Source organism: Hesperophylax consimilis, chromosome 5 (genome assembly GCF_061612785.1).
Source record: "Hesperophylax consimilis isolate HC1 chromosome 5, BYU_Hcon_1.0, whole genome shotgun sequence".
Classification (NCBI taxonomy): domain Eukaryota; kingdom Metazoa; phylum Arthropoda; class Insecta; order Trichoptera; family Limnephilidae; genus Hesperophylax; species Hesperophylax consimilis.
In genome coordinates, this window is record NC_142840.1 from 7,813,033 (window position 1) to 7,826,629 (window position 13,597).

Sequence of the window (13,597 nt, forward strand, 5' to 3'; positions counted from 1 at the left end):
AGGGAATCGTCTACTCTGGAATGCAGTGCAAATATATCTACTATATATTTTTTTTATGAAATACTTACAAAAATGATACCTCCATGAGCCCAGTATAGTAGTTGAGATAGTTACCAATTTTTTTTTTTTTAATATCTATAAAATTAAAAATCTAGCAAGTTCTACAACATATCTGGGGATGTACGGTAAGCAGCATCTGGTGATGTTCACCAGATCTATCACGAATTTTGAACAATGAAATAACGGAAAAATAATTTTAAAAATGTGTTTTTTTTTCAAAAGCTTTTATTAGTAACAAAATAATCGCCATATTTTGAATAAAATCTTACCTAAAAATTAGGTAACAAAGTTCTGATAATTTTCTCGATACACTGATGCACTTATTCTAAATGGTTTGTGAACTTAAGATAATTGTGCGTGGATTTACTCAGGTTACCTACGAGTAATGTTGTCATGTTATATTTTATTCGATTTTTTTCTTGGTTTTTCTTCTTTTTTTGGCAGTTAGGGGATGTATTGTTATTAGGAAATATTTAAATATAAAAAAAATATAATAATATGAAAATGAAGCTCTCAAAAATATTAAATGTAATGAGAAGCAAGGAAAACTTATCCATTGTTAACATAAATAGATATAGGAATATTTACTTCAGTCATGGTAATTTCCGATATCGAAGCTTTCAATTGGCGATAAACGAGTATAGGTAGTAATGATATAAAGCTTATTACATTTTTAATTTATACATTATGTAAGTTAATAATTATTGTCGTTAGCATCAATATAAGTGTTTTAAAGTGAAAGCGCAACGCTAATTACGCGCAAATACTTTTCTGCACAACAGTTCCGTTCTGGGTTTGTGTTTTGGATTGAGTTTGCGATCTGACTTGAGTCTGTTGACCTTTGATACTTTGTTGAGTGGATTGGGAAGTAGTGGAAGACCGGGAGACTTGAGTGGGTTGCACAATTCTCTGAGTGGTGATTGTCTGTGTCTGGTTTGGTGACACTGAGTAAGTCTTGACGGTTCTTGTGACGTTGTTTTGTACTGGTTGTACTTCTGTGCTGTATGTTTTTGTTGTCCTTGTGGTAGACCCATTCAAGGCTGGCAGCACTTCGTATGTTGTTGTTGTCCTGACATCATTGCTTGGTTTGGTTGAGTTGTAGTTTTCAACTGTGCGAGTGACTGTGGTTTCGCTGCTTGGCTTCACTTGTCTGTTGAAAGTTGTAACTTGATTGTTTTGTGTAGCGTTGTTCTCCACCCTTGTGTTCCTATCGAAGACATTTCCATTCATAACTTGAGTTGGCGTAACGGGACGAGTAACATTCCTCACTTCTGTGATTTCCACAGAAGATGGAAGACTTTTATTTTCCACTGGTTCCCTGACGGATTGGACAGTGTAGGTTGTATTCGTTTCTCTGGGTTCTAAGTATGTGGTTGTGGTGCGGATCTGTTGCACGTGTGCTTGTGACTGTATTGTTGCTTGGCGAAGGTCTTGGGTTTCGAAAGTGGTTTGGTCTGGCCTGAGTTGACTGACGTAAGGGGAATGACGGATTCCAAAGCTGTGGGCTGGTTTGTTGTCCAAAACGACCTATAAGGATAAAAAATATTAAAATTTGTTGAATTCATGGATTACGGAAACTTTTTTAGTTGAATTTTAACTATATATACTATATATACAATGTTATGGATTAATAACCTTTTCAGGGGAATAAGTGCCCGCTCCCGGCACCTTCACTCTATCGTCTTCTGGTAACTTCGTTCTCCCTGAGATGGTGTACATGGGGGTGTCCAGTACTGATGGAATGCGGTACACATTTGGCGCTAGGAAAAAAGATTAAAATTAATTAACAGAGCAAAACAAAAGGTTATCTCGATCTAAGGAAATCAAATCCCGCAAGACCTCCCAGTTGACGAAATCGGAACATTTTAGTCCAACATTAATGTATACCTACCAAAAAATATGTTTATAAAAATGCAATCTAAACACATGAATGCACCCAATAAATATTTTAAAGGCACTTGTAATACACTTGGACACCTCGTAATGTGTTCTCCTAGCGAGGTGTTGACGAAACAAAACAACATAATTTGAGCTTTACAATTTTTCTTCACACGATTATCGCAAATGTAAATGTTATCATAGCAGTGTGTTAGCTAGAATGTAGGAAACAATACTAAAATTGGTTTATATCACATTCTGATAATAGTTATTTCTATTTTATAAATAGTTTTCCCACAAAGTTTCCAACATGAAGGGCGTTTGTTATTACCGATTATACGTTCTATATGAACTGCGAAATAATTTAATTTGTCTAAGTAGGTACACACGGTTCGGTAGTAGAGAAGTAGATATATTTTAAAAAAATCTATACAGGTAGGTTAATTGAGGTGAATTCGTATTGACATAATTCTACAGAAAAATACATATTTTTTAAAATATCAAGTAACCCAAATTGGGAAAGATTAATCGTAACAATTTATTTTTTGTAAATTTCCTCCGATCAAGTTTTCATCAAATGTATGAATTTCTAAACATGTACAATATTTCAAAACTCAATGGCTCAAAATAGAAATGACTTAGCGAATTAAAAGTTGTATTAACCCAGAAATTTTATGGCGCTAGAGCCCGTTTGAAATATAGATAATAGAAATAAACGGAGATATTTTTTTTGCAAAAATGGCGCTCTGCAAATTATCCAATTATTATAAGTATATTTTATAGAAGTGAGCCTACCGTCGCTGAGTTAATATCAAACTGCACGGACTACCAAAGTGGCGGAGTCAATGAAACTTATGCATTTGGTATGTATTGCAGTATGGGTAAACGATGTTGGCAAATACAATAGATAATGACCCATCTCATTTGTTTCTGAGACCGAATGCGGTTATTTTTAAAAAGATTTTCTGCTATAGATTGTTGTTAGTCTTTTTCCATTGTATGTACTGCGACCTTTTTTTAAATAATATTTATACTAGGCACTCCTACGGATATTAAATGCATGAATTTTTAAAAGGAAAAGTTGTATATTTTGTTATTCATGTGTGTGTTCAGTTGACAGGAAAAATAGTAAAAATCTGAATCACTCTAATATTTCTTTTATCATAAAAATTATGTTTTTCAGGAAAAAAAAAATGAACAGTATCGTACATTTAAAATGTATGATTCATCTGCAGTGTTTATTTTAATGGAAAGATTTGAACACTTAAAAAAAGTTCCGAAAATTGTTAAATGAATGACATTTGGCAAATCACAGAAAAAGGTGTCAGAAAAATAATTTAAAAAATATTTCCTGAACCTTAATGAATATGCAGTTTGGTGTCATTTTGAATCCAAACGAATAATAATGGGTGCTTCATTGTCTTCTTTTTTGTAACAAATAGATATAATAATATCCTCACTTGGATCTCCCGTGCTGAGGATTTCATTCACGTATTATTAAAATTTAGTATTATAGATAATATTAAGTAATTATAAATATATTACGTAGTATTTTTTTAAAAATAAATATAAATATATCACATGGTTTTAATATTTCTATTTTTGAGACCGATAATTCGTGGTGGAATTCCATTATAATATATTATAATATAACAAATAAAAAACTTTATTCCACTTAATTTTATTTTGACCGTAACCGGTTTCAGCTCGTCAAAGCCATCTTCAGACTGGTACACAAAATTCTTAGTCTACGGTTTATATACACAACACATGAGGGAGGGGGGAGAGGGGTGTGTATATAAACCGTAGACTAAGAATTTTGTGTACCAGTCTGAAGATGGCTTTGACGAGCTGAAACCGGTTACGGTCAAAATAAAATTAAGTGGAATAAAGTTTTTTATTTGTTTTATTATAATATAATATCACATGGTGTTTTTTTTTGTTCAGCTTAGTGGATTCGTTTTCAGTCTGTATTTGTTGTCTGTATATTATCTATTTCTGATCTTCCTAGATTTGTGTCGAGCTTTTTATTTGAGATTTAAAGGTTATAATATTGTTGAGAGTGTTTTGAATGACAATGGGATTCTGCTGTAGTGTTTAGTACCATAGTTTAGGAAGCTTTTTCGGAATGGAATGTTGTATTTGTAGTTGCTTGTTGGATATAGTATATATTAATTATATTTATTTGTTTTTACCTTGAGATTTAATGTCATTTATTTATTCGTAGATGATATTATAATTCTAGGTTGTAGTTCTATCAGAAGATGCGTTTAAGGGTATGTACCATAACTATTATTTGTACGAATATTACTTTCGTGGTATTCTTACCGGGGGTATCAGAGAACTTTTCCGTTTGAATCTTGATCCCGAAGGAGTGCTTGGGGGAGCACGTGAGCACGAACTTCTCAGGCGAGTAATTTCCGGGTCCTGGCATTGAGATCCGGTCGTCGATAGGAAGCTTGTGCCTCCCGGATATGGTGTACAGGGGCGTATTCAGGACGGAAGGCATTGTGTATACGTTTGGCGCTGAAATTCGTTCAATTTACGAATTATTTGCCAAAATTTCGTTTCTTTGTCGTTAAAGTTTTTTTACCATCCCCACTGGTAGTTATTTAATTTTTGCTAAGCAAATAATATATTAAGCTATTCGCCCATTTTGTTACGGTTGCGTTAATCAATACAACGATATTCATAATTATTATTGTTATTTCGTTATTCGTTATCGTTACCATTTCCTTTGGCAGTTAGAGTGTGTCATATTAATAAACATATACGTAAATAACTGTATACTTCGTCAATACATTGAACTATTGTCCGATATTGTTGCGGCTGAATTATTGCTTCTAAATATTGTTATTTTTATCAGTATTCGTTTTTCTTTGTGCGTTATCAATAACCATTAAATTGCAGTTATTAACGTTTGGGATAAACATGTAGGTTATGGGTTATTACAATTTGTTTAAAATAGTTAAGTAAATTGAAATATTCACCCATATTGTTATGGCTACGTTATTCGTTTACTTATTGTTAAACAAATTTGTTAATGTACGTTATTCGTTACTCGTTTTCGTTACCATCTCCATTCGAAGTTATTTGACGTTCATGTTAGGGATAAATATGAACGAACACCTAAAAATAACACCAACATGTTAAAAACTTGAACTCTCCGCCGATATTATTGAGCCGGTGCCTTTGGGCTGGTGCCCCAAAATACTTGATAAACCTGCTTGAATCTGTGCAAAGGAGAGCGATCCGTCTGATTGACAATCCGTTGTTAACAGACCGATTGCCTTCTCTAATGCATAGACGCAATGTAGGCATGCTGTGTCTGTTCTACAGGTATTTCAATGGAGCCTGCTCCAAGGAGCTAGCAGCATTGATTCCTGATGCACCGGTGCACGTGGGCGAAACTCGACGGACACGAACTGAACACCCGTTCACGGTTGACGTTGGCTTCATGAGAACGGGCCGTTTTTACGACTCGTTTTTGTGTAAGTCGGCTCGTATGTGGAAAGAGCTACCGGCATTTGTTTTTCCTCCCTCCTATAATCCGAGCCTCTTCAAGGCCCGCATTAACAAATCCCTTCCTACAGCCCCTACCTTATTCCGCCTCACAACGCCGCCCAACCGGGTGGTGACATAGTTCCCCTGTCTGTACACCGCACAGGCAGGGACACTCTTGTGAGGCGTCACATAAAAATAAAAAAAAACGGTTCCTAATTATTTGCTTTTTAAAATATGTTTTAATTATTCGTTGCGCTACCATCATCATTCGTTATTTAGCGTTTAGCGTTAGTTGGCAATGTCAACGTTAAGGTGTTATTATTATTGGATATATCTCGTTGAATAGATATAACTATTGGCTTATTATAACGGTTTCTTTATTGGACGTTGTTCCGAAACATTCACTTTCTCTATTCGCAGTTAATTGACAATTACAATTTAAGTTGTAGGGGTATTATTGGTTACAATTGGTTAAATTGATTGAACTATTACCCGACACTGAACCCACCCGTTTTTCATTTACGTTAGGTACTTTTAATGTTAGTATTGATTACATTGTACTGGCGATAGAGATTAAATATTATTTTAGATGGGCTAGCATTTATGTATGTAGGTATCTACCTATTACTACTATACATGTGAGATATAACATAGCGTTATTAAAACCAAACCAAGCAATTTCGCAAAAGATTTAAATAATACACGAGGTAGGTGAACCCTAAAAAAACCCTAGAGAGATGGGAGAGTGACCATTGTAGAGGTTCTTCAGTATGGTGAAAAAAAATTGACCTAATAATCGTTAACCCTCAATAGAAGAGGTCAGAGGTTAATCTGGGGAAATTGTTTTGAAATTATTTTGAATTTCTTTTTTAATTAGCTCGTCACAGGAGGCCCTGAGGAAAATAATTCTCCTCGGGGCCTATGTCATATTTGGGGATACTGTGGTAAGGGTATTTTTAGGAAAGGTAAGGGAGAAAGATCTGGGAAGGAAAAGGGTATAAGGGTGGGTAGGAATCTGGGGGTTGGAATCTCTCCCACTGCGGTGCACGACGATGTTCCGAGAGAGTCCTGCTGTGGTTGTCAAAGGTTTCTCTCAACCAGTCTCTCCCGATCCGGCTTGCCATGCAACGGAAAACTTCACACCATGAACCCTGACACCCCTGCTATGTTACCAAACGTTTCAAGAACAGAGGGTTTGCTGTTGGAATGACTTTGAAGTTCCACTATATGAGTAGATATACCAACAAAAATCATATTTGTAACTTGAGAGGAAAGATGACTAAATGCTTACCCCAGACAAATTTGAGGAAAAGCAACGCCAAATATTATGCTAGTAAGAAGCTGAGTGACCAAGTATCACTTGCATCCGGTAAGTCAGTGGACATTAAAGTGGAAGTCACGATCCATATCATGTGGGGTTACCATAGTTCCACAGGCTTCGGGAATTCGGCACTTTTGTGCTATCAAATAAAACGTATCTCGATTCAAAAATACTCATATCTTACTGCGTGTCCTTATATTATTATTAAAATATTTACCACTAACTGAACGAGGTTACTGATTTTAAAACGGCGCAGTTAGTGCGGCGGTCTCACAATATTGTGGTTGATTTGACTTATCAACAGGAAACAGTTTATCTTTCCGAGTGATACGAAGCAGGCGAAACATTTATATTTATATCTGCTTTTGATATCGTTTAATTTGAGAATGCAGCAGAATTCGTGTTATGTTATGATAAACAACATTTGGTTTTCACAAAAATAACAAAGTCTAGATAAACTCAAAAGTTTTCGTTTATGCAGATGATAAAGAAAGTTATCAGCCATTGGACCGTACAGGAAAAAAACTAAAGCTGGTTTAAGTAATCAAGTTTATTATCCACAGGCGTATTCATGATTCTATCACTTTCCTTGCCTGGGTGGATTTGAACGTAACACACCACACGTACATATGTCCGACAATTTCAATATCCATACTCCTGAATTTTTCTGATAGTACCTATGTTGATATTTTTGAATGAACACAAGATATCTGGTTCAGAGGTGATCCTTTTACCCCAAAACATATTCTGTCAAAATCGCTAGCATTCCTTGTCGGACTAGGACTAGAGGATGTGGTCACAATATTCAATGTTTTTAATTTATCTCGGAATATATTCATCTAGCCATCTAGCGAAGTTTTCCCAAACTAATACCTATTTCTCTTCGCTAGTTCCCCCATTATTTATTTTTTGTTAAAACCAATTTATTCTCGTTTGGGTTCTGTTAGTACGAAGCTAATAAAATCTCTCTGCGGTTTAGGTAATATGTATTTGGTTTACTTACCATTTTTTTCAGAGAACACAAGTTGATTTAAATTTTTATATATAATCCCACCCACCTGAGAAAGTTATTAATATGCATTTTTGTTACAAACCTGGGGTGTTGAATGCTTTTTCTGGGAAGCTCTTGATTCCAAATGTGTACTTAGGAGCTCCATCCATTGTGACGATGTCTCCTTTCTCTGGGCTGTACGCGTTGGGGGCAGGGTTGTCGGTCGGTTTATCTGGATGAGCCTTAGTCCTGAAGCTGTAGGCAGGGGAACTGTCGAAGAGCTTGTCAGCGTTTTCAGGCTTATAAGCATCCGGGCCAGGGTTGGAATTCGGTTTTTCGTCATGGCCTTTGGGCCTCATAGTGTAGGCTGGGGAACATTCACTCATTACTCTATCGGCCTTTTCTGGGTTATACGCGTTTGGTCCAGGCGTATCTAATGGTTTTCCATCGGGTCCCTTTAATCCAAAGGAATACTTAGGGGTATTGTCTAATGCTAGTGGATCATAAGCATTCGGACCAGGATTTGAGTTTGGTTTATCGTCGTGACCTTTAGGCCTCATTGTGTAAGCTGGGGAACCTTCACTCATTACTCTGTCGGCCTTTTCTGGGTTATATGCGTTTGGTCCAGGTGTGTCTAATGGTTTACCGTCAGGTCCCTTCATTCCAAATGAATATTTGGGAGTGTTGTCTAAAGCTAACGGATCATAAGCATTTGGACCAGGATTTGAGTTTGGTTTATCGTCGTGACCTTTAGGCCTCATTGTGTAGGCTGGTGAACATTCACTCATTACTCTATCGGCCTTCTCTGGGTTATATGCATTTGGTCCAGGCGTATCTAATGGCTTTACATCAGGTCCCTTTAAACCGAAGGAATATTTAGGGGTATTGTCTAATGCTAATGGATCGTAAGCATTTGGACCAGGATTTGAGTTTGGTTTATCGTCGTGACCTTTAGGCCTCATTGTGTAAGCTGGAGAACCTTCACTCATTACTCTGTCAGCCTTTTCGGGGTTGTAAGCATTCGGCCCGGGTGTGTCTAATGGTTTGCCATCTGGTCCTTTCAATCCGAAAGAATATTTAGGGGTATTATCGAGCGCCAATGGATCGTAAGCATTCGGCCCAGGATTATTATTGGGTTTATCATCATGACCTTTAGGCCTCATTGTATAAGCTGGTGAACCTTCACTCATAACTCTATCAGCCTTCTCTGGGTTATAGGCATTTGGCCCGGGCGTGTCTAATGGTTTGCCGTCTGCTCCCTTCAATCCGAACGAATACCTCGGAGCTGAGTCAGGAACATCTCGTGAATATACATTGGGCCCAGGTGTGTTGTCAGGTTTGTGATCTTGCCCTCTAATTCTGAATGAATAGGACGGAGCGCTATCTAGAATTGCCTTGTCAGCCTTATCGTGATTGTACGCATTGGGACCAGGGGTAATAAATGGCTTCTCACCAGGGGTTCTTGATCCGAATGAATACATTGGCGCCTGATCTAAAATTTTATCAGACTTCTCTGGATTATACTCATTGGGTCCTGGTGTATTAAATGCCTTTTCCCCTGGAGTTCTTGATCCGAAAGAATACATTGGAGCACTGTCCAGAACGTCAGCCTTTTCTGGGGCATAGACACTAGGTCCCGGGGTAATGAAAGGCTTTTCACCAGCGGTTCTTGAACCGAAAGAGTACATTGGAGCTGTGTCCAGAGCTTTGTCGGACTTTTCTGGAGCGTACACATTTGGTCCCGGTGTGTTGTCGGGCTTATGATCTTGCCCTCGGATTCTGAAGGAATATGCTGGAGAACTTTCAAGGATGGCTTTATCGGCCTTTTCATGGTTGTATGCGTTTGGGGCTGGAGTATCAAACGGCTTTTCACAAGCAGCTTTAGTACCGAAAGAGTACATCGGTGCTGCTTCCAAAACCTTTGTGGCTTTCTCTAAACTGTAAACATTAGGACCTGGGTTTTCGTTTGGTTTCTGCAAGTTACCTTTAACTCTGAAGGAGTAAGCTGGAGATCTATCGTGTTGGGCTTTATCGGAATTATCCATGGAATATGCATTAGGAGCGGGTGTTTCTACTGGTCTTTCAGTAGCCAGCTTGCAGGCCATCGAATACTTTGGTGCATGGTCGAGCATTACTTTATCAGCCTATTTAAACAGAAAAACAAAATAATGTAAGAAGGTGTTAAATTTATTTAATACGCATTATTCACAAATAAATATCTAAGTACAAAATGCATTCCTTTTAACAACAAAGAAAACATTATACAATAACTAAGGTTATATAATAATCAATGATGGCAACAGTTAGTAATAATTAATAATATTATTTTTATACATTTTTATCAAAGAAATGTAAATAGTTGTGTACATAATCATAATATCACAAACACCTTTACTAATATTGAAATGGCCATATTAGTACATGATGCACAATCACAATATTTTAACAATATTAATGGCATTACATATTAAATATACTAATTAAGAAGTTAATAGAGTATGCTTAAGTTTATTCCTGAAACCCATTGTAGGCGGCAGAAGTTAGATGTCAGAGAAGAGTTTGGGTTAGTAATGACGAAGCGAAGAAATGTTGTAGGTTTGCACTGAAAATGAAATGATTGATGTTAGATAGCGAAAAAGCACAGACAAAAAGAAAAAATATATATACAGGTGTTAAGGGACGTACTTGACTTACTTTGACCAGTGATTCCTGACATTATTAGAGAATAAAAAATGTAAATGAAATTTCGAGGTTTTTAACTAAAAACACAGAAAATCAGTAGGTATTGGACAGTGACGACCTGTGGAAGATGTTGTTTTATTGTTGTCACCGGAGACCAAAGTGTTAAGTGCAACTCTTAACACCTGCATAGTAAATATAAACATAATAGGTATCCAAAATACTATTGGATATTTAAAATTCGAGTATTTGATGGATTTCTATAAAGTTTACAAAACATCAAAGATTTTCCCGAAAAATCAAACAAGGGTATCTTTAATAGTGTTATTATTGAAATAAATATTTTAGGTAGATATTTTAGTATCATTTGGTGCTACTAGAAAATTCTCCATGATTTTGCAACACAGGAATTAATAGAAACTGACATACCAGCTAATCTAGTACGCCAAGAATGACAAATTTCACGAATTAAATAAAACTCTCAACAACCTATTAGAATAAAGAGCTATGCCCAGTTCACTAACCTGTTATGTTTAGCAAAAGCTAATAAAGTTCTGCTTCGGTCGTCAGATCTGATATCTGAGTGCCGAGGTAGCAAGAGTGTTTAATACCAAACGTATGGGCGGGAGAAGACCTCGTGTTCACATAAACCTGAAGCAAGTAGTGTCAACAGCCCTGTTAGTTCATGCAATACATTCTAACACAAATTCATACAAAATTCTACAAGTGTTCATTCAAGAAACAATCACTTTTAACATTTATTATTGAAAGAATCACTTGCTCCAGTTAATATTGAAAGGCAAGATAAAGGGTCGCAGAGGGCCTGGTAGGAGATAAATGTCTTGGCTGCGAAATATACGAGAGTGGACCGGCATTAGAAGTGTGGAGGAGCTATTCCGGGCAGCGCAAGACAAAGAGACATTTTCTAGAGTGATCGCCAATGTCGGGGGGCCTGATACGGCACATAAAGAAGAAGAATTGAAAGAATCATGGGCGTTATATTATCAGGGGCGCCGCGATAGATTCTGCCACTTGTGCGCGTATTTGCGAAAATTGAAAAATTCCGCTTCTTATTAAATTACGCCCCCAAGATCGGCCGCCTCTGTGCCACGCACACATTACGCGTGCGGCCGCGGTGCCCCTGGACAGTATCCTAGCAAAGGAACTTTCGAGAATGGTTCAGTTGAAGTTCAAACCATTGATTATATAGCTGTTAATTAATATAAGTAGTTAATATAAATTATGTTTTTTATAAAGCATCCTTTCTGTGATAAATCACATGCTTAGACATGCAGAAAGCTCATCTCCGACAGAAAAGGTATATTGCATTCATTATATGCATAAAGATGCTGGTTTTATTTGGAAAAATAAGTGTTTTTGAAAAGCTTGTTGATTATTTGGTAAACAAAATTTTAGAATATTTATGATATTAGATATTACTACAGAAGGTATAAAATGCAGATTAAATTTAACTTGTAGGCATTTTTGTGATCAAGATTATAATAATGAGTATTAATATAATGCATTACTATTATAGAAAGTGACAAAAATTAAAAAAATGCTCGATGCATGAAAAATAGAATTGAACAGTAGAAAGTGCCACCCGAAACATTAAAAAAAATATTCGTTACCTTCTCGGGCGAATAATTTCCGGGCCCGGGCGTTTGAGTGTCGTCCGTGCGTTTAGGGCGGGACGCCATGGTGTAAGAGGGAGGGCGGCGGTTGACGGCCTCAAGGCAGGTGCCCTCGTACGTGCCGGGGCCGGGCAGCAGCGCGCCGGGCGGGACCGCCTCGCGCGCGCGCCCGCTCATGCTGTAGGCGGGCGAACCGCCGCCGTTGCAGCTGCCCACGTGGTACACGTTCGGGGCTGGAATTCGTTGAAGCAGGGTTATGTAAGTTAGTTTGTAATTGATGTTGTAATCAACATTGTAATCTACATTGTAATCAACACCGTAATTGTTGTATTCAAAATTGTAATCTACATTGTAATTGTTGTAATCAACAATTAATCAACATTGTAATCAATATTGTAATCAATATTGTAATCAATACTGTAATCAACATTGTAATCAAAATTTTAATCACATAACAAAAAATTAAGTTATAAAATCATTATGATTCAATGTACATTCTTTATTCTAATCAACATTATGTAATAAGAACTTTCTTTATAGAATGCAATGAGAATGTGATATTTTTGTTTTTTCTCACTTTATTTAATATTAAATTACATTAAGTTTGTTTTCTTTTAAATACATTACAGTAAATTGTGATACACCTTTTTTAGATAAAATGCTCATGTTAAAAAGGCGGAGTAAACGCGTGTAAATAATAATTTAACATATTTTTTCAGAGATATTGAAGTAAGTATAATATTTCCTTGAAATTGACACTCTTCTATGTACATTGTACAATATATTATTATGCTTAAAAAATTAAAATGCAATTCCAATAGTAATCCATGTGCAAGTAACATTTTATTTATACAGTTAATTGAAAGTTTAGTGTAATCTATGTTGTAAATGACTTGTAGTATTTCACCTGTAATATTTCAAATTTTATCTAAACATGCAGGCGAAAAATATCATAATGTGAGTGCATTGGCGTGTTGTTATTGTTATATAATGCATTTTTGTGTCATTTTATATTATTTACCAGAACTATTATTATTTTTTGAACATGCCAGATATCTGAAATTAAGTAGTTTTCCATCACCAATTAAATAATGCAAGACCTTACAAGATCGACCTTCGATGAATTGAACTGAATAAATGTTTGTATGGGGACAAATATACAAGGTCTTGGTCGGGCGTGGATTCTGACCATCAAACCGTGTGTGGGATTGACGACAATTTGCGATACAGTTTTTTTTCAATTCGTGGGAAGTGTTTATGACCTTAGACTTATTTCCGTCTATTTACCATCCACATGCACTCAAATGATCGCCACATTTATAAAGAATAACGCCCAAGTTTATGTGGGCATAGTGTACATACATAATGACTAGGATCTTGTATAGATAAATCTACGTTAATATACTTTTTCACCTGGAATCATGTTTATAAGAACCGTATTCGTACTTAATCGATTTCCTACAATTATAAATATAGCGCTCCAGGCTAGCATGAAATTTGAGATAAAAACGAAGGCAAAATTTTCTAATA

The 13,597-nt window shown here is 36.3% G+C and overlaps 1 protein-coding gene across 4 annotated transcripts in view; it reads right to left on the reverse strand.

Annotated features, from left to right (window-relative positions):
* Positions 1 to 483: 483 nt before the first annotated feature.
* LOC149423476 (uncharacterized) overlaps positions 484 to 13,597 on the reverse strand; it is a 54,093-nt gene continuing 40,979 nt past the window's right edge. For 2 of the 4 annotated variants that reach the window (XM_089631571.1, XM_089631570.1), the window contains 5 exons: positions 12,065 to 12,300; positions 7,858 to 9,898; positions 4,267 to 4,464; positions 1,696 to 1,820; positions 484 to 1,587 (listed from right to left, as the gene is read on the reverse strand). In XM_089631571.1, the coding sequence (XP_089487697.1) occupies positions 814 to 1,587; positions 1,696 to 1,820; positions 4,267 to 4,464; positions 7,858 to 9,898; positions 12,065 to 12,300 (3,374 nt within the window). In that variant the 3' untranslated portion in view covers positions 484 to 813. Of the gene's footprint in view, positions 1,588 to 1,695; positions 1,821 to 4,266; positions 4,465 to 7,857; positions 9,899 to 10,957; positions 11,071 to 12,064; positions 12,301 to 13,597 lie in introns of those variants that run through there. The other 2 variants (XM_089631573.1, XM_089631572.1) reach the window with 2 other exon arrangements.